Here is a 19040-nt window from a genome sequence, read left to right as displayed (position 1 = left end):
CCAATCAGCGGCGGCGTCCGGAGCGGTTCCGCGTGAGCGGCGCCCGCACGACCGGAACCGGAAGCGTCCTTACGTCACGTAAAGGGCGTGGCGACGTCGGTGGGCGTGGCGTCGCGGCGGAAGTACGTCATCAGAGCGCGCGGCGGCGGCGAGCGGAGCGGACGCGGCGTGGAGAGGAGCGGACAGCGTCGCGGCGTCGTTTACGTCACTGCGTCGCTGACGTAACGACGTCGCTGACGTAACGACGTCACTGACGTCATGCCGACGGTGCTGGGCCTGGAGGGCTCGGCCAATAAGGTCGGCGCCGGCGTCGTGCGCGATGGCGTCATCCTCAGCAGCCGGCGCGCCACCTACGTCACGCCGCCGGGGCAGGGTGAGCGGCGTGACGTCATCGCGTACACCCCTCCCCCTTTCACCCTCCTTTACCCCCCCTTTCTGACGTCATTGCGTCCTATATGACGTCGTGACGTGCTCTATGACGTCACGCCGACGCAGGCTTCGCCCCCGGCCCCGTCGGACGTCACCACCAGGGGGCGCTCCTCGGCCTCGTGGCCGCCGCCATGGCCGAGGCCGGAGCCGGGCCCAGGGACCTGGACGGGATCGCGTTCACACGAGGTAATTAGCATATCATTTGCATGTCGTTTGCATGTAATTAGCATATCCTTATCGTGTTCTGTGCCAGGCCCAGGTCTTGGGGCTCCCCTGGCGGTGGTGGCGGCCGTGGGGCGCACCCTGGCCCAGCTGTGGGGCCTGCCCCTATTGGGGGTCAATCACTGTGTGGGGCACATTGAGATGGGGAGGCTGCTGGCGCCCGCACGCGACCCTGTCGTGCTCTATGTCAGCGGGGGCAACACACAGGTATGAGCTATGGGGCAGGGGGGGTGCTGTGGGGTGGGTATGGGGCAAATATAGGGGGTTATAGGGTGGATATTGGGGGGTATGGGGTGGGTATGGGACACTATGGGGGGGATATGAGGGGATATGGGGTGGATGAGGGGGGTATGGTGGGCTATGGGGTGGATATGGGGGGATATGGGTACCTATAGGGTGGATGTGGGTGTCTATGGGGTGGATATGGGTGGGTATGGGGGGGATATGAGTGCCTATAGAGTGTATATAGCTATCTATGGGGTGCTATAGGGTGGACATGGGGTGGATATGGTTGTCTGTGGGGGACTATAGGGTGGATATGGGGCCTGTGGGGTTCAATGGGGGTTCTATGGGTGCCTATCGGGTGGATATGGGTGTCTATGGGGTGGATAGGGGTGTCTATGGGGTGCTATGGGGTGAATGTGGTTGGATATGGAGGGATGTGGGTGTCTATGGGGGGGATATGGGGTGAATAGGGGTGTCTATGGGATGGATATGGGTGTCTATGGGTGTCTATGGGTGTCTATGGGGTGTCTATGGGGTTCTATGGGGTGCCTATGTGTGTCTATGGGGTGCAATGGGGTGCCTATGACTCTCTATGTGTTGACCTGTGTGTCTATGGGGTCCTCCATGGTGCCTTCCACACCCACCACGTGGGGGGCGTGGCCATGACGTCACCCACGTGACGTCACGGGTCAGGTGATCGCCTTCTCCCGCCGCCGCTACCGCATCTTTGGGGAGACCCTGGACCTGGCCCTTGGCAACTGCTTGGACCGCTTAGCGCGCATGCTCCGGGTCAGTGCCCGCCCCCCCTGCCTCCTGATTGGCTGAGCCTCAGCATCCCAGCCTCCTGATTGGCTGAGCCTCAGCTGCCCAGCCACCCCATTGGCTGAGCCCTGCGGTTGCTGCGCTCCCATTGGCTGCGCTGCGCCAAAGGGGAAGTCACTACTATAGCGCCCCCTAGTGGGGATGGGGCAAAAGGGGAGGGGCTTGGGGCTGACTCCGCCCCCTTTGGGTTCCGGCCACGCCATTGGCTGAGCCCTGCGGTGGCTGCACTCCCATTGGCTGCACTGCATGGAGGGGGGAGCTGCTATTATAGCGCCCCCTGGTGGGGATGGGGTTAAAGGGGAGGGGCTTGGGGCTGACTCCGCCCCCTTTTGGCTCTGGCCACGCCCCCTTTGCAGCTGCCCAATGACCCCAGCCCGGGATACAACGTGGAGGTGATGGCGAGGAGGTGAGGACATGAAAACCCCTTTAATAGACCCCAAAACCCCTTTAATAGACCCCAAAAACCTCGTTAATAGTGACAAAAAAAGCCGCTTAATAGACCCAAAACTCTCTTAATAGTTCCAAAACCCCCATTAATAGACACAAAACCCCTTTATAGACCCAAAACCCTCTTAATAGACCCAAAACCCCATTAATATACCCTTAATCCCCCTTTAATAGACCCAAAACCCCCTTAATAGACCCCAGAAACCCCCTTACTAGACCCAAAATCTCTTTAATAGACCCCAAAAACCCCTTTAATAGACCCAAAACCCCTTAATAGACCCCAAAACCCCTTTTATAGACCCCAAAACCCCCTTAATAGACCCCAAAACCTCATTACTAGATCCAAATCCCCCTTAATAGACCCCCAAACCCTTTTAATAGACCCAAAACCCCCTTAATAGAACCCAAGAACCCCTTTAATAGACCCAAAACCCCTTTAATAGACCTAAAACCTCTTTAATAGACCCCAAAACCCCTTTAATGGACCCCAAAAACCCATTTAATAGACCCAAAACCCCCTTAATAGACCCCAAAACCCCATTAATAGACCCCAAAATCCCATTACTAGACCCATAACCCCCTTAATAGACCCCAAACCCCATTGATAGCCCCCAAACCCCATTAACATCCCCCTTTGGGGTCCCCTATAGGGGCCGCCGGCTGCTGGAGCTGCCCTATGTGGTCAAGGGCATGGACGTGTCCTTCTCGGGGCTCCTGTCCCACCTGCAGGTGAGGTCCTGGGGTCTATTAAAGGGGTTTTTGGTCTATTAAGGGGGTTTTGGGTCTATTAAAGGGGTTTTGGGGTCTATTAAGGGGGTTTTAGGTCTATTAATGGGGTTTTCGGGTCTATTAAAGGGGTTTTTGGTCTATTAAGAGGGTTTTAGGTCTATTAATGGGGTTTTGGGTCTATTAAAGGGGTTTTGGGTCTATTAATGGGGTTTTGGGTCTATTAAAGGGGTTTTGGGTCTATTAACGGGGTTCCCTTCCCCCCCAGGCCGTGACCCCCAAGCTGCTGGCGTCGGGGGAGGCGACCCCCGAGGATCTCTGCTTCTCTTTGCAGGTGAGAGTGCCTATTATGGGATGGTGGGGTCCTATTAACGGGGTTTGTGGTCTATTAAAGGGGTTTTGGGTCTGTTAAGGGGGTTTTGGGGGTCTATTAAGGGGGTTTGGGGTCTATTAAAGTGGTCTTGAATCTATTAGTGGGGTTTTGGGGTCTATTAATGGGGTATTGGGGGTCTATTAAAGGGGTTTGGGGTCTATTAATGGGGTATTAGGGCCTATTAAAGGGGTTTTGGGTCTATTAATGGGGTGTTGGGGTCTATTAAGGGGGTTTTGGGTCTATCAAAAGGGTTTTCGGGGTCTATTAAAGGGGTTTTGGTGTCTATTAATGGAGTTTTGGGGTCTATTAGCCGGGTTTTGGGTCTATTAACGGGGTTTTGGGTCTATTAAGGGAGTTTTGGGTCTATTAAAGTGGTTTTGGGTCTATTAAGAGGGTTTTGGCATCTATTAATGGGGTTTTTGGGGTCTGTTATCCGGGTTCTGGGTCTATTAAGGGGATTTTGGTGTCTGTTAAAGGGGCTTTAGGGTCCATTAAAGGGGTTTTGGGTCTATTATTGGGGTTTTGGTGTCTATTAAGGGGGTTTGGGGGTCTATTAAAGGGGTTTTGAGTCTATTAAAGGGGTTTTGGTTCTATTAATGAGGTATTTGGGTCTATTAATGGGGTTTTGGGTCTATTAAAGGGATTTTTGGGTCTATTAAAGGGGTTTTGGGGTCTATTAATGGCATTTTGGGTCTATTAACGGAGTTTTTGGGCTCTATTAAGGGGGTTCTGGGTCTGTTATCCGGGTTTTGGGGTCTATTATCCGGGTTCTGGGTCTGTTACCCGGGTCCTGGGTCTGTTATCCGGGTCCTGGGTCTGTTATCCGGGTTTTTGGGGTCTATTAACGGGGTTCTGGGTCTGTTATCCGGGTCCTGGGTCTGTTATCCGGGTTTTGGGGTCTATTAAAGGGGTTTTTGGGTCTATTAATGGGGTTTTTGGTGTCTATTAACGGGGTTTTGGGTCTATTACCGGGGTTTGGGGTCTGTTATCCGGGTCCTGGGTCTGTTATCCGGGTCCTGGGTCTGTTATCCGGGTCCTGGGTCTGTTATCCGGGTCCCGGGTCTGTTATCCGGGTCCTGGGTCTGTTATCCGGGCAATATGGCGCCCCCTACAGGAGACAGCCTTCGCCATGCTGGCTGAGGTCACCGAGAGGGCACTGGCCCTGACCCGGGCCCCCCACCTGCTGCTCGTGGGGGGCGTGGCCTGTGAGTCACGTGGGGGGACGGGGGCCAATCAGGGGGCGAGGGGCGGGGCTTAGGGGGGGTATGGGGTGGGAGGTTGGCTATGGGGCTGGGACCCATATATATGGGGCTGGGATCCATATATAGGGAATGAGACCCACATCTATGGGGCTGGGACCCATATATATGGGGCTGGGATCCATATATAGGGAATGGGACCCATATCTATGGGGCTGAGACCTATATATATGGGGCTGGGATCCATATATAGGGAATGGGAGCCACAATTATGGGGCTGGGACCCATATATAGGGGGCTGGGATCCATATATAGGGAATGGGAGCCACATCTATGGGGCTGGGACCTATATATAGGGATTGAGACCCACATCTATGGGGCTGGGACCCATATATAGGAGGCTGGGACCCATATATAGGGAATGAAAACCACATCTATGTGGCTGGGACCCATATATAGGAAATAAGACCCACATCTATGGGGCTGGGACCCATATATAAGCCTTGGAACCCACATCTATGGGGCAGGACCCACATCTTTACACCCCCCCCAGGTAACCAGCGCCTGCAGGAGATGCTAAGGACCATGTGCAGTGCCCGAGGGGTCACACTCTGCCCCACAGATGAGAGGTGCGGACCCACATCTATGGGGCTGGACCCCCATGTAGGGGGCAGGGACCTCTATCTATGGGGCTGGGACCCATATATAGGGGCCTGGACCCATATATAGGGGGCTGGGACCCATATCTATGGGTCAGGCCCCCATCTATGGGGCTGAGCCCCATAGATCCCATTAACCCCACCCCATAGGTACTGCATTGACAATGGGGCCATGATTGCCCAGGCGGGCTGGGAGATGCTGCGCGTGGGTCAGGTGACCGAGCTCGACCAATCAGGGATCACGCAGAGGTGAGCGCCCGCGACCCACATCTATGGGGCTGGGACCCATATATATGGGGCAGGACCCACATCTATGGGGCTGGGACCCATATATAGGGGTTGGGGCCCATATCTATGGGGATGGGACCCACATCTATGGGGCAGGGACACATATATATGGGGCAGGACCCACATCTATGGGGCTGAGATCCACATATAGGGGTTGGGACCCACATCTATAGGGCAGGGACCCATATATAGGGGATGGGACTCACATCTATGGGGCAGGGACCCATATATAGGGGTTGGGACTCACATCTATGGGGCAGGGACCCATATATAGGGGGCTGGACCCACATCTATGGGGCTGGACCCACATCTATGGGGCTGGGACCCACATCTATGGGGCTCAGACCTCCCTTCCCCCCCCAGGTACAGGACAGATGAGGTGGAGGTCACGTGGCGCGACTGAGCTGGCCCCGCCCCCTTCATAAAGGCTCCGCCCCCTATGCCAAGGCTCCGCCTCTTTATTCCTTATATGGGAGTGAAGCGCCGCCCACCTCATTTGCATACAATAGCCTTATATGGGGATGAAGCCCCCTCATTTGCATACCGCTTCCTTATAAGGCAGTGAAGCCCCGCCTCTTCCCCTCATTTGCATATAAACACCTTATAAGGAAGCAAAGCCCCCCCCCCATTTGCATACCATGTCCTTATAAGGAGGCGACACCACACCCCCTTCCCTTCATTTGCATACAATCCCCTTATAAGGATGTGATGCCACGCCTCCTTCACCTCATTTGCATACATATCATTAGGAAGTGAAGCCCCATCTCCCCTCATTTGCATACATATCATTATAAGGAAGCCACACCTCCTCCCCTCATTTGCATGCATATCATTATAAGGAAGCCCCCACCTTCCCTCATTTGCATACATATCATTATAAGGAAGCCCCACCTCCTCCCCTCATTTGCATACCCCTCTTAACCCCCTCCCACCGGAGGCCACGCCCCCTTCCCCCCTCACCCAATCACATCGCAGCGCGCCGGGCGGGCGGGGTCACCCTTAGCGCATGCGCACTCCCCCCCACCCCTCATTCCGCTCCGGCCGCCGCCGCGTACGGACCTCTCCGGTAAGTCCCGTTCTATTCTCCCTTTAACCGCTTTACCTCAGGCCCCGACCCGCGTTCCCTCCGCCGCCGTCAGCCCAGGGCCGGTGGGGTTTTAGCGGCGTCGTAGAGCAACGACCGCGGCTTTTCCTTCACCCCCGGAGCCCTGCGGAGGCTCCGGCGGAGTTTGCGGGGCCGCACAGGGCTCCATGGGAGGGGTTTCTGTGGTAAAATCCCCTTGGGTTTGCCTTTATTTACCCTTTTTCCGCGTATTTTACCTTTATTCCCCCTTTTTTTACCTTTATTTATCCTTTTTCCTCGTGTTTTACCTTTATTTTTCCTTTTATTCTGCTTTTTGTCTTTATTTCGCCTTTTTTCCTCGTTTTTTACCTTTATTTCCCTTTCTTTCTTGTTTCTTTACCTTTACTTCCCCTTTTCCCTCGTTTTTTACCTTCATTCCCCCTTTTTCCTCGTTCTTTACCTTTATTTCCTTATTTTCCCCGTTTTTTTACATTTATTCTCTCGTTTTTTACCTTTATTTCCCCTTTTTCAATGTTTTTTACTTTTTATTTTCCCTTTTCTCTTGTTTTTTACCTTTATTTTCCCATTTTTGTGTTTTTTTACCTTTATTCATCGCTTTCAAGGCGCTTTCAGTCTCCATCCGGGTACTTTTTACCTCAGAGCGCCGCTATCGCCCTTCTCCCTTTTAAGCCCTTTTAATCCCCTTTTATTTCCCATTTTAGGTGTTTTTTACCTCAATTCATCGCTTTTCACCTCTTTTATGCACGTTTTGAGGCGAATTTAACGCGTTTTTATCGCTTTTTGGATACTTTTACGACCTTTTTACCTCAGTTTCCCCCCCACGTGGTTTTTCCCCCACTTTTATCCCCCTAAACCCCGTTTATAATCATTTTTGTTTCTATTTTAACCCATTTATGACTTTTCTTACCTGATTTAAGGTGTTTTTAACGCCTTTTTAAGGGCTTTTACCTCAATTTAGGATCCTTTTTACCTCAGTGAACGCAGCCTCCGGTTTTACCTCCATCAACCCCCACGTCCTGCGTGATTTTACATCGGAATTAACCTTTTTTCGCCTTAAATCACTTTTAATTCATTAAAATCACGATTTAAAGCTTTTATCCACCACTTTTTACCTCATGTTTGAGCCGATTTCTCCCTTTCCACCCCAATTCTTGCGCGTTTCGCTTCCCCCCCAACCGCTCCTTTTGCACTGATTCTTGACGAAATAAACCCAAAATAACCTTAATTCAACGCAATAAATTCTTTAATTTTCTGCTTTTTGTTCTTTTTTTCCCCTTTTTATCTCTTTTTTTCCTCTTTTTTCAGGAACCCGCTGGATTCTGCCACCAACGTCGAATTTCGGCTTTGAAAAGGCTTTGAAAAGGTTCAATTTTGGTGTTTTAATGCTTTATAAATGCTTTATTTTACATCGGAGGCGTTTTGACGCCGTTTTTAACCATTTTCGCTTGGTTTTAAGGGAAAACGGGTTTCGTTTTGAACATAAATCCGCTTTAATTGAAGATTAAAAGGTGAAATTGAGGTTTTTCAGTGCGTTTTCGGGGGAAAATGGGCGAAAATGGGTTTAAAAGTGGGGAAATGGGTGAAAAAGTGCGAAAAAGGGGAAAAGGATGGAAAAAAAAGGGATAAAAGGGAGAGGATTTGGGTTCAAAAGGGGAGAAAATGGGTTAAAAAGGGGAAATTGAAGCGGAAAAAGGGAAAACCGGATGGAAAATGGGGGGGGGAAGCGAAATTGGGGTTAGAAAAGCAGGAAAAGGTTAAAAATGAAGTTAAAAAGGGGGAATAAAGGGGAAAATAAGGGTGGAATAAAGCTGGAAATGGGAAAATAAGGGGAGAAATGGGGAAATAAAGGGGGAATAAAGCTGGAAATGGGGAAATAAATGGGGGGATAAGGTGGAAAATGGGGAAATAAGGGGGGGAATGGGTAAATTAGGGTGGAATAAAGCCGGAAATGGGAAAATAAAGCTGGAAAGGGGAAAATAAAGGGAAATAACGCTGGAAATGGGGAAATAAAGGGGGAATAAGGTGGAAAATGGGGAAATAAGGGGGGAAATGGGAAAATAAGGGTGGAATAAAGCTGGAAATGGGGGAATAAAGCAGAAAATGGGTAAATAAAAGTGAATAAATCCGGATCCTGTCGCTAAAGGTCTCACCCCCCGGAGCTCCTTCCCCCTCGACCTCCACCTCCCGACTGAGCCCCCAGCGGTGGGCGTGGCCCGCGCGGAGCCCTCCCCTCTCCTGATTGGCTCCCACCCTCCCGCACATGCGCAGAGCTCCGCCCCCTCCGTCCCTCCACGCATGCGCCAGTCCGCCCAGCCGGGGGCAATGGCGGCCGCGGGGCCCGAGGCCGCAGCCGGAGGGGCAGAGGAGGAAGGGGACGGGGATGAGGAGGGGCTGAAGAGGCTGGAGGTGAATGGGGAATGGGGATAACGTTAATGGGGGGGGGGGTTTGGGGGGGTCCTTTTTAACACCCTTTTTAACCCATTTTTACCCCTTTTAAACCCCCTTTTTACACCCTTTTAAACCCATTTTTAACCCCTATTTACCCTTTTTAACCCCCTTTTTACGCCCTTTTAAACCCAGTTTTACCCCATTTTAACCTCTTTTTATCCCCTATTTAACCCCTTAATAGGGAGGCGTTTGTGGGGGGTCCTTCCCTTTTTAACCCCTTTTTAACCCATTTTTACCCCTTTTAAACCCCCTTTTTACCCCCTTTAAAACCCATTTTTAACCCCTGTTTACCCTTTTTAACCCCCTTTTTACACCCTTTTTAACCCAGTTTTACCACCTTTTTAACTCCCTTTTAACCCCCTTTTAAACCCATTTTCACCCCTTTTTAACCCTCTTATAACCCCCCTTTTACCCCCTTTTAACCCCCTTTTTATCCCCTATTTAACCCCTTAATAGAGGGAGGGTTTGGGGGGGTCCTTCCCTTTTTAACCCCTTTTTAACCCAGTTTTACCCCTTTTAACCCCCCTTTTTACCCCCTTTAAAACCCATTTTTAACTCCTATTTACCCTTTTTAACCCCCTTTTTCACTCCCTTTTTAACCCAGTTTTACCCCCTTTTAACCCCCCTTTTACCCCCTATTTAAGCCCTTAATGGGTAGGCCTTTGTGGGGGGTCCTTCCCTTTTTAACACCCTTTTTAACCCAGTTTTACCCCTTCTAAACCCCCTTTTTACCCCCTTTAAAACCCATTTTTAACCCCTATTTACCCTTTTTAACCCCCTTTTTACACCCTTTTAAACCCAGTTTTACCCCCTTTTTAACTCCTTTTATCCCCTTTTTAACCCTCTTTTAACCCCCTTTTTACCCCTTTTAACCCCTTTTTAACCCATTTTTACCCCCTTTTAACCCCCTTTTTACCCATTTACCCCCTTTTTAACTCCCTTTTTACTCCCTTTTAATCTCCTTTTTACCCCTTTTTAACACCCTTTTTACCCCCTTCTTAACCCATTTTTAACTCTTTCTTACTCCTTTTTAACCCCCTTTTACCCATTTTTACCCCCTTTTTAACCCCATTTTTACCCCTTTTACCCCCTTTTTAAACCCCTTTTTACCCCATTTTACCCCATTTTAACCCCCTTTCTCCTGTCCTATAGGAGCTGGTATCAGACCTGCAGCGCTTCCGCCTCTCCTTGCCCTCTGACCCCCCCAATGACCCCCCCACCGTGACCCTGGAGCAAGAGCTGGAGCGGACCCTGCGCTTAATGGACGACGTACACGGTACTTATGGGGCTGGGGATCTATGGGGCAGCCCCATAGACACCAATGGGGGGTCACTTATGGGGGGGGCCTTTCCCTTCGGGCCTCAGTGTCCCAACAGGCCCGCGGGCGAGCCCTGGAGCTGCGGGCCGAGGCCTTGGGGGTCTGCCCCACGGCTGCCCCCCAAGTGGAGCAGGCCCTGAGCAGGGCAGTGAAGCTGGACCCAGGCCTGGCGTCCGCTTGGATCCGCTTGGGAGAGCTGCAATGGGGCCGGGGGGACCTGGAGGGGGCCCGGGCCTGCTTCAGGGGGGCCCTGGCGCATGTGAGTGGGGATGGGGGGCGGCTATGGGGTTCTATGGGGGTTATATGGGGTTCTATGGGGTGTATGGGGTGTTTTGTGGGGTGTATGGGGGGTTCTATGGGGGTTATATGGGGTTCTATGGGGTGTATAGGGGGTTCTGTGGGGGTTCTATGGGGTGTATATGGGGTTCTATGGGGTGTATATGGGGTTCTATGGGGTGTATGGGGGGTTCTGTGGGGTGTATGGGGGGTTATAGTGGGTTATATGGTGATCTATGGGGGCTATAGGGGTTCTATGGGGTGTATAGGGGGTGCTATGGGGTGTATAGTGGGTTATAGAAGGTTATATGGGGAATATAGAGGATTATATGGGGGATAAAGGGGGTATGTGGGGGTTAAGGGGGATATAGGCCATTCTAAGGGGTGTATGGGGGGGTTCTGTGGGGTGTATGGGGGGGTTATACTGGGTTGTATGGAGATCTGTGGGGCCTATATGGGGTTCTGGGGGGTGTATAGGGGGTTCTGTGTGGTGTATTGGGGTTCTATGGGGTGTATAGGGGGCTCTATGGGGTGTATTGGGGGTTCTGTGGGGTTTATAGGGGGTTATATGGGGTGTATGGGGGTTCTATGGGGTGTTCTATGTGGGGTATGGGAGCTTCTATGGAGTTTATAGGAGGTTCTGTGGAGTTATATGAGGTTGTATGGGATGTACAGGGGGTTCTATGGGGTGTAAGGGGGTTTTGTGGGGTGTATGGGGGGTTCTATGGGTTGTATGTGGGGTTCTATGGGGTGTATGGGGCGTTCTATGGGGGGGATAGGGGTTCTGTGGGGTTGATAGGGGTTCTGTGGGGTGTATGGGGGATCTGTGTGGTGTATAGTGGGTTCTATGGGGGTGTATGGGGTGTTCTATGGGGTGTATGGGGTGTTCTATGGGGTGTATGGAGGGTTCTATGGGGTGTATATGGGGCTATGGGTCTCCATAGCACCCAATTGCAGCCCCCAGTGCCGCTCACCTGTTGTCCCTTGTGTGTCCCTCCCCCATTGGCTCCTCCCCCCATCTCCCATTGGCTCCTCTCCCCTTGGCCCCTCCCTCCCCTCCTCCCATTGGCTGCTCGCTAGCCCCGCCCCCATGACGTCACCCCCGCGGCCGAGGCCCGCGCCCGCCGCCTGCTCTCGGTGGTGCTGAGGGCAGGTGGGGGGGGAGGGGCCCTGAGGGAGAGTCTGACCCAGGCTGAGGCTGCTGTTCGATGCCAGCCCTGCGATGGGGCCTCCTGGTGTGAGCTATGGGGCAGCTATGGGGCAGCTATGGGGCAGCTATGGGGTTCTATGGGTGTCTATGGGTGTCTATGGGTGTCTATGGGGGTCTATAGGGTGCCTATGCAGGGCTATGGGGGGTGCAGGCAGCGCTGCGGCGCGGCCTCCAGGGGGCGGTATAGTGCTGCGAGGGGGCGGGGCCAGCGGAGGACACGCCCCCTGCCTCTGGGCTATGGAGGATATGGGGATCTATGGGGTTAATATGGGGTCTGTTGGTTTCTATGGGGTCTCCATGGGTCTCTATGGGGGTCTGTGGGTCTCTATGGGGTGTCTATGGGTCTCTACAGGGTCTCTTTGGATTCTGTGGGTCTCTATGGGTCTTTATGTGGTCTATATGGGGTCTCTATGGCTCCCTATGTGTCCCTATGGGGTTTCTATAGTGTCCCTATGGGTCCGTATGTGATCTTTATGGGGTCTCTGGGGTCTCTATGGGATCTTTCTGGGGTCTCTATGGGTCTCTCTTGGTCTGTATGGATCCCTGTGGGTCTCTGTGGGATCCCTATGGGGTCTCTATGGGTCTCTATGGGTCCCTGTGGGTCTATGGGGTCTCTATGGGGCTCTATGTGTCTCTGTGGGATCCCTATGGGGTCCCTATGGGGTCCCTATGTGTCTCTATGGGTCCCCAGATGTCCTGGGCAATGCCTACGTGTCGCTCTTCTTCGCCGGGGGGCAGAGCCCCGAGGCCGCACGCCGGGCCCTGGGCGCATATGCACAGGCCGTATGTGGGGCAGGGGGGGCGCTATGGGGCTGGGGGGGTCGCTATGGGACAGGGCTATAGGGCTGGGAGGTCTCTGGAGGCTCCTAATAGTGAAGGCTTCTGGTGTCTCTATGGGGCAGAGTGGTCTCTATAGTGCACAGGGGGTCGCTATGGGGCAGGGAAGACCCTATGGAGTCTCTATGGGGTGGTGCTATGGGGCAGAAGTTGCCTATGGGACACGGGGGTCCCTATGGGGTGTTGCTATGGGGCAGAAGGATCTCCTTATGGGGGTCTACTATGGGGCAGGGGATCCTTATGGGGAAGGGGGGTAGCTATGCGGTGTTGCTATGGGGCAGGGGGCTCTCTATGGGGCACAGGGGTCCCTATGGGGTGTTATTATGGGGCAGAGGGGTCCCTATGGGGTGTTGCTATGGGGCACAGGGGTCCCTATGGGGTGTTTCTATGGGGCAGAGGGCTCCCTATGGGGTATTGCTATGGGGCACAATGCTCTCTATGGGTCATTCACAGCCTATGTCCTTGCCCCATAGGAACGCGTGGACCCAGAAGCAGCCAATAACCCAGACCTGCACCTCAACCGCGCCACAGTGAGTCAGCCAATGGGGTGCAGGGGGCGGGGCTTGCGGCGTCCAATGGGGGAAGAGCGTGGCCTCCCAAGCCCTTCCTATTGGCTCATTAAACCCTATGGGAGAGGGGGCGTGGCCACAACGGGGGGCGTGGCCAATGGGAGCAACCAATGGGAGGGCACCTTTAACACCAGGGGGCGCCATAGTGCAGAGCGCCCATAGGGGAGCCGCAGCCAATAGGAAGCGGCGTAAGGGGAGGGGGGGGTTGAAGCAGCCAATCAGGAGGCAGCACTGGGGCACAGCAGCCAATGGGAGGGCTCTTTAACACCAGTGCCCTACAGGGGGCGCCATAGTGCAGAGCGCCCATAGGGGAGCCGCAGCCAATAGGAAGCGGCGTAAAGGAGGGGGGGTATGAAGCAGCCAATCAGGAGGCGGCTCTGGGACGCAGCAGCCAATGGGAGGGCCCCTTTAACACCAGCGCCCAGCAGGGGGCGCCATAGTGCTGAGCGCCCATAGGGGAGGTGTAGCCAATGGGAAGCGGCGTAAGGGGAGAGGGGTATGAAGCAGCCAATCAGGAGGTGGCGCTCGGGAGCAGCAGCCAATGGGAGGCTCCGTTACAGCTGCTGCAGTACGAGGAGCGCTATGGGGCAGCACTGGAGGGGCTGAGCCGAGCGGCCTCATTGGCTCCCGGGTGGGCGGAGCCTCGGCGGCGCCACGCCCACCTGCTGGACTTCCTGTCCCGCCTCTGTGCCGCGCTGGCCAATAGGGTGAGAGGGGCGGGGCCAAGAGGGGGGCAATGGGAGTCAATGGGGATCAATTGGGTTCAATGGGGATCAATGGGTTCAATGGGGTTCGGTGCATGCAATGGGGATCAATGGGGCTTAATGGGGGTCAATAGGGTTCAATGGATTCAATGGGGCTCTATGGGGTTCAGTGGGGCTCAATGGGTTCAATGGGGCTCAGTGGGTATGAATGGGCCTCAGTGGGTTCAATGGGGCACAGTGGGCATCAGTGGGGTTCAGTGGATTCAATGGGGCTCAGTGGGGTTCATTGGGGTTCAATGGGGCTTAATGGGGTTCAATAGGGATCAATGGGGTTCAATGGCTTCAATGGGGCTTAATGGGGTTCAATAGGGATCAATGGGGTTCAATGGCTTCAATGGGGCTTAATGGGGTTCAATAGGGATCAATGGGTCTCAATGGATTCAATAGGGATCAATGGGGCTCAATGGGTTTCAATGGGGTTCAATGGTTCCCAATGTATCTCAATGTGCCCCCCCCATTCCCAGCCCCCCTCCCGCAGCAAGCGGCGCCGGAGCCGCCCGGACCCCCCCCACCCCCCCCCCTCCTCCCCCCCCCTTCCCCCCTCCCTTAGCCCCGCCCCCTTGAGCGAGCTCCGCCCCGGGCCCAACCCGCGCCGCGCTCTGATTGGCCGAGTCCTCTTCACCTGCTCCCCGGAGGGGCGTGTCCCATAGTAAGCCCCGCCCCCTTGACCCACGTGACCCTAACCCCCCCCATTACATACAATAGGGGGTGGGGTTAAGGGAGGCGCTGACGTCATCACCCCCCCCCCCCATCCATAGCGTGCTGGGATTGGCTGACGGAGCAGGGGGCGTGGCCGCGGTCACTGTCTATAACGCGGCTCCTGATTGGACGGTGGCTGTCGGGGACAGTGTGACTGTGCCCAGGCCCTGCCTCAAGCAGCATCAACACCAGCACCAGGGGCAGGTCTGTGGGGGGATATGGGGTCTATGGGGTCTCTATGGGGCTCTATGGGGGTCTATGGGGTTTCTATGGGTCCCAATAGGGTCTCTATGGGGCTCTATGGGGTTCTGTGGGGCACTATGGGGTCTCTATGGGGTTCTATGGGGGTCTATGGGAGTCTATGGGGTATCTATGGGGCTCTATGGGGCACTATGGGGGTCTATGGGGTATCTATGGGGCACTATGGGGGTCTATGGGGCTCTAAGGGTTCTCTATTGGGTCTCTGTCTTGATCTGTGGGTCTCTATCGGTTCTCTATGGGGTCTTCATGGGTCTCTAATGGGTCTCTATGGGTCCCTATGGGGTCTCTGTGGGGCTCTATGGGGTCTCTATGTGTCTATGGGGTTTCTATGGGTCTCTAGTGGTCTCTATGGGACACTATGGGACCTCTATGGGCACCTATGTGTCTCTATGTGTCTCTATGGGGTCTCTATGTGTCTCTATAGGTCTCTATATGTCCCCATATGTCTCTCCCCTCCCCCACAGACCTTCTCCTTCCTGGGTCTCCGTGTCCCCTCCCCCCTCTCCCTGCTCATCAATGGCCGCCCCCCCCCGAGCTCCTCTGTGGCCCCCGCGCGGCTGCTGCTGAGGGCGGAGCCCGAACAGGCCACGCCCCCTGAGCCCTGAGCCAATCAGAGCCCGGCTTGGACCTGGGGGCGGCCATCTTGGATCATGGCGGCCTCCATCTTGGACGCTGGGGGCTGCCATCTTGGATTCTGGGGGCAGCCATCTTGGACCTAGGGGGCTGCTATCTTGGACCCTGCGGGCGGCCATATTGGAGCCTGCGGGCGGCCATCTTGGAGCGTGGGGGCAGCCATATTGGAGCGAGCAAGGACGCGGCCATCTTGAAATGGGAGGGGTTTATGGCAATAAAGGAACCAATGGGAGAGGGAATAGGGTTAATGGGAGCCGCCATCTTGAGTGTCCCCATGGGGGCCGCCATGTTGGGTAAGGGTGAGAGCCATGGCGGCCATTTTGATTGTGTCTCCGCTTGCTGTGGGTTGCGCCATGTTGGGTGTTGGGTCTATCATGGGGGCGGCCATCTTGAAAGGGGGTGGGTCTATGGGGGCCGCCATCTTGAATACGGGTCTCTCCATGGGGGTGGCCATCTTGGATACGGGTCTCACTATGGGGGCCGCCATCTTGTGGCCTTGCCTCTTCACGGTGGCCGCCATCTTGGGGCAAAGGGTACACCACGTGACCCTCACTTCGGCCTGCTCCCCTTTCTCCCTGGGCGCCGCCATCTTGTCTGCGGTGAGTTCCGCCATGGGGGCCGCCATCTTGCTGGCCGTTGCTCCCTCACTTCCGGCCGCCATCTTGTCCTCCCTTTCCCCGTCTAACATGGCGGCCAACTGCCCCATAGACCCCGGTCCCAAGATGGCGGCCATGAACCCGGGGGTCACTGCCGCTTCCGCCTGTGGGGGGGCGGAATAAGGAAGGTCAAAGGGCACTGAACCGGAAGTTAACCCCCCATCCCCTTGCCCCACAGTTATGGGTCCCACCTGCAACCGGAAGTGTGGGTCTCGGATCAGCTCCGGTGGGGGGGGTGAGGAGGTCACCACTTCCGGTTCCGGCTCCGCCCCCAGCGCCGCCATTGCGGCCTCGTACTCGCGGTGGGCGCCAGGGGGCAGCGAGGAGCGGCCGAAGGGCATCGTGGGAGGAAGTGACGTCATGGAGAGCGGAAGTGGGCGCGGCTTGAGGGGAAATGGGGGTTTAAATGGGGATTAAAGGGAATAAAAGGGGATTTAAAGGGAATTTAAGGTGAAAAACAGGGATTTGAGGCAATAAATGGGATATAAAATGTATTAAAAGGGGATAAAATGGGAATAAAAGGGAATTTAAGGGAAAAAACCCGGATTTAGGGTAATAAATGGGGAATTTAATGGGTAAAATGGAATAAAAGGGAATAAATGGGAATTAAAACTCGATTAAAAGGGATTTTAATGCAAAAAAAACGGGATTTAAGGCAATAAATGGGGAATTAATGGAATTAAATGGGAATTAAAACCTGATTAAGGCAAATTTAGGGCAAAAACCACAGATTTCAGGCAATAAATGGGGAATAAAGTGACTAAAAAGGGAATTAAAGCGCATTAAACCCAATATCCAGTGAATTAGACCCAAAATTCCCCCTCTCTGACGTCATTTCCTCCTTATGACGTCATAAACCCCTCCCAATTGGGTTCAATAGGGCTGGTTTTGGCCTTGGAGCCTCAGCCAATCAGAGCGCAGCAGGGGCGGGACTGAGGCAGCAGCAGCCAATGGGAGCAGGCGGTGATGGGGGCGGAGCCTCGGGGGGGGTTAATGGAGGTCATCCAGGAGGGGCTGTGTGAAGGACTGGGTCATCTGGAATGGAGAGAGGATATTATGGGATGGAAGGGGGTTTATTATGGGATATAATGGGGTTAGAATGGGTTATAATAGGGTTATAATGGGGTTGTAATGGGGTATAATGGATTATAATGGGGTTATAGTGGGGTTATAATAGGGTTATAATGGGTTAAATGGGTTATAATGGGATATAATAGGGTTATAGTGGGTTATAATGGGGTTATGCAGTATAATGGAGTTACAATGGGCTATAATGGGGTTATAATGGGGTATAATGAGTTATAATGGGGTTATAAAGGGCTTATAACAGTGTATAATGGGTTATAATGGGGTATAATGGGGTATGATGGGTTATAATGGGTTCTAATGGGATATAATAGGTTATAATGGCTTATAATGGGATATAATGGAGTTATAATGGGGTTACAATGGGTTATAATGGGGTATAATGAGTTATAATGGGTTATAATGGGCTTATAATGGGTTGTAATGGGTTCCAATGGGTTATAATGGGCTATAATGGGGTTATTATGGGATGCTGGGGCTCACCCGGATGCAGATGTCTCCCAGCTCCAGGCTCACACTTGGCTCTGGCATCGGATCCCCTGGACGGTGTTCCCGAACCTCTGGGGGGGGAACAGGGATCAATGGGGACCAATGGACCCCAATGATCCCAATGCATCCCAATGGAGCTTAATGCATCCCAATAGATCCCAATGGACCCAATCCTTCCCAATGCATCCCAATGGACCCCAATAGATCCCAATGATCCCAATCCATCCCAATGATCCCAACATATCCCAATGGACCCCAACGATCCCAAGGTATCCCAATGGATAACATGGACCCCAATGCATTCCAATGATCCCAATATATCCCAATGGACACAATAGGTCCCAATCCATCCCAATGATCCCCATGGACCCCAATGCATCACAATGACTCCAATAGACCCCAATGGATCCAAAGGACCCCAACAGACCCCAATGGATCCCAATGCATCCCAATGACCCCAATAGACCCCAATGGACCCCAATGGACCCAATGCAATCCAATCCATCCCAATGGACCCAATACATCCCAATGGATCCCAATGCATCCCAATAGACCCCATTGCCCCCCAATGACCCCAATGGATCCCAATGGACCCCATTGATCCCAATGACCCCAATAGACCCCAATGCATCCCAATGACCCCAACAGACCCCAATGCATCCCAATAGATCCCAATGACCCCAATAGACCTGAATACATCCCAATGATCCCAATCCATCCCAATGGACCTAATGCACCCCAATGCATCACAATGACTCCAATAGACCCCAATGGATCCAAAGGACCCCAACAGACCCCAATGGATCCAATGCATCCCAATAGACCCCATTGCCCCCCAATGACCCCATTGATCCCAATGATCCCAATGGATCCCAATCCATCCCAATGGACCCAATACATCCCAATAGACCCCATTGCCCCCCAATGACCCCAATGGATCCCATTGATCCCAATGACCCCAATGGACCCTAATGCATCCCAGTCCATCCCATTATCTCACCCCTGCGGAACCTCTCAGCATCAAACGCCAGCACCAGCTCCCCTGGCTCCAGCCCCACACAATGTGGGGCCCGGACCCACAGCGACCCCTGCTGGGGGGGGGGACCCCGGAGCCGCAGGTACACCCCCCGGGGGGCGCTGGCCACCAGCACCCCCCGCCCCATAGCGCTATGGGGCTGCCCTATAGGGCCATGGGGCTGCCCTGTAGAGCAATGGGGCTGCCCTATAGGGTTATGGGGCTGCACTATATGGTTATGGGGCTGCCCTATAGGGTTATGGGGCTGCCCTATAGGGTTATGGGGCTGCCCTATAGGGTTATGG

At 53.8% G+C, this 19040-nt stretch overlaps 3 protein-coding genes across 3 annotated transcripts; 2 read left to right on the top strand and 1 right to left on the bottom strand.

The window, feature by feature from the left end:
• The first annotated feature begins 126 nt into the window (after positions 1 to 126).
• OSGEP (O-sialoglycoprotein endopeptidase) lies at positions 127 to 5837 on the top strand. Its single transcript, XM_034072518.1, has 11 exons — positions 127 to 373; positions 496 to 615; positions 683 to 858; positions 1570 to 1665; positions 2055 to 2104; positions 2796 to 2874; positions 3140 to 3205; positions 4359 to 4449; positions 4997 to 5072; positions 5253 to 5351; positions 5754 to 5837. The coding sequence occupies exons 1-11, from the start codon at positions 259 to 261 to the stop codon at positions 5791 to 5793; spliced, it is 1008 nt and encodes a 335-aa protein (XP_033928409.1). The 5' UTR covers positions 127 to 258; the 3' UTR covers positions 5794 to 5837.
• A 536-nt stretch (positions 5838 to 6373) lies between these two features.
• TTC5 (tetratricopeptide repeat domain 5) lies at positions 6374 to 15813 on the top strand. The gene is made up of 14 exons (XM_034072510.1): positions 6374 to 6456; positions 7780 to 7837; positions 7931 to 7982; positions 8618 to 8880; positions 10075 to 10198; positions 10288 to 10499; positions 11597 to 11753; positions 12418 to 12509; positions 13037 to 13093; positions 13693 to 13839; positions 14361 to 14402; positions 14442 to 14545; positions 14655 to 14799; positions 15321 to 15813. Exons 4-14 carry the CDS (start codon positions 8770 to 8772, stop codon positions 15459 to 15461), a joined length of 1332 nt encoding a protein of 443 aa, XP_033928401.1. The 5' UTR covers positions 6374 to 6456; positions 7780 to 7837; positions 7931 to 7982; positions 8618 to 8769; the 3' UTR covers positions 15462 to 15813.
• LOC117437884 (uncharacterized) lies at positions 15650 to 18900 on the bottom strand. Its single transcript, XM_034072534.1, has 4 exons — positions 18721 to 18900; positions 17715 to 17791; positions 16337 to 17180; positions 15650 to 16249 (listed from the first exon to the last, which is right to left on the bottom strand). The coding sequence occupies exons 3-4, from the start codon at positions 16505 to 16507 to the stop codon at positions 15734 to 15736; spliced, it is 687 nt and encodes a 228-aa protein (XP_033928425.1). The 5' UTR covers positions 16508 to 17180; positions 17715 to 17791; positions 18721 to 18900; the 3' UTR covers positions 15650 to 15733.
• Positions 18901 to 19040: the final 140 nt, after the last annotated feature.

This window comes from Melopsittacus undulatus, chromosome 30, assembly GCF_012275295.1.
Source record: "Melopsittacus undulatus isolate bMelUnd1 chromosome 30, bMelUnd1.mat.Z, whole genome shotgun sequence".
NCBI classification, from domain to species: Eukaryota; Metazoa; Chordata; class Aves; order Psittaciformes; family Psittaculidae; genus Melopsittacus; species Melopsittacus undulatus.
Note: the sequence above shows the minus strand (reverse complement) of the source record. Positions and strands in the feature narration are given on the sequence as shown.

Excerpts from the sequence above, each read along its gene's own strand:
- OSGEP (XM_034072518.1), top strand. The coding sequence starts at position 259 with ATGCCGACGGTGCTGGGCCTGGAGGGCTCGGCCAATAAGGTCGGCGCC. Across the intron at positions 1,666-2,054 it reads GCTTAGCGCGCATGCTCCGG|CTGCCCAATGACCCCAGCCC; the intron begins GTCAGTGCCCGC and ends CCCCCTTTGCAG. Across the intron at positions 2,105-2,795 it reads GTGGAGGTGATGGCGAGGAG|GGGCCGCCGGCTGCTGGAGC; the intron begins GTGAGGACATGA and ends GGTCCCCTATAG.
- TTC5 (XM_034072510.1), top strand. The coding sequence starts at position 8,770 with ATGCGCCAGTCCGCCCAGCCGGGGGCAATGGCGGCCGCGGGGCCCGAG. Across the intron at positions 11,754-12,417 it reads CTGCGATGGGGCCTCCTGGT|ATGTCCTGGGCAATGCCTAC; the intron begins GTGAGCTATGGG and ends ATGGGTCCCCAG. Across the intron at positions 12,510-13,036 it reads TGGGCGCATATGCACAGGCC|GAACGCGTGGACCCAGAAGC; the intron begins GTATGTGGGGCA and ends CTTGCCCCATAG.
- LOC117437884 (XM_034072534.1), bottom strand. The coding sequence starts at position 16,507 with ATGACGTCACTTCCTCCCACGATGCCCTTCGGCCGCTCCTCGCTGCCC. Across the intron at positions 16,250-16,336 it reads ACCCACACTTCCGGTTGCAG|GCGGAAGCGGCAGTGACCCC; the intron begins GTGGGACCCATA and ends GCCCCCCCACAG.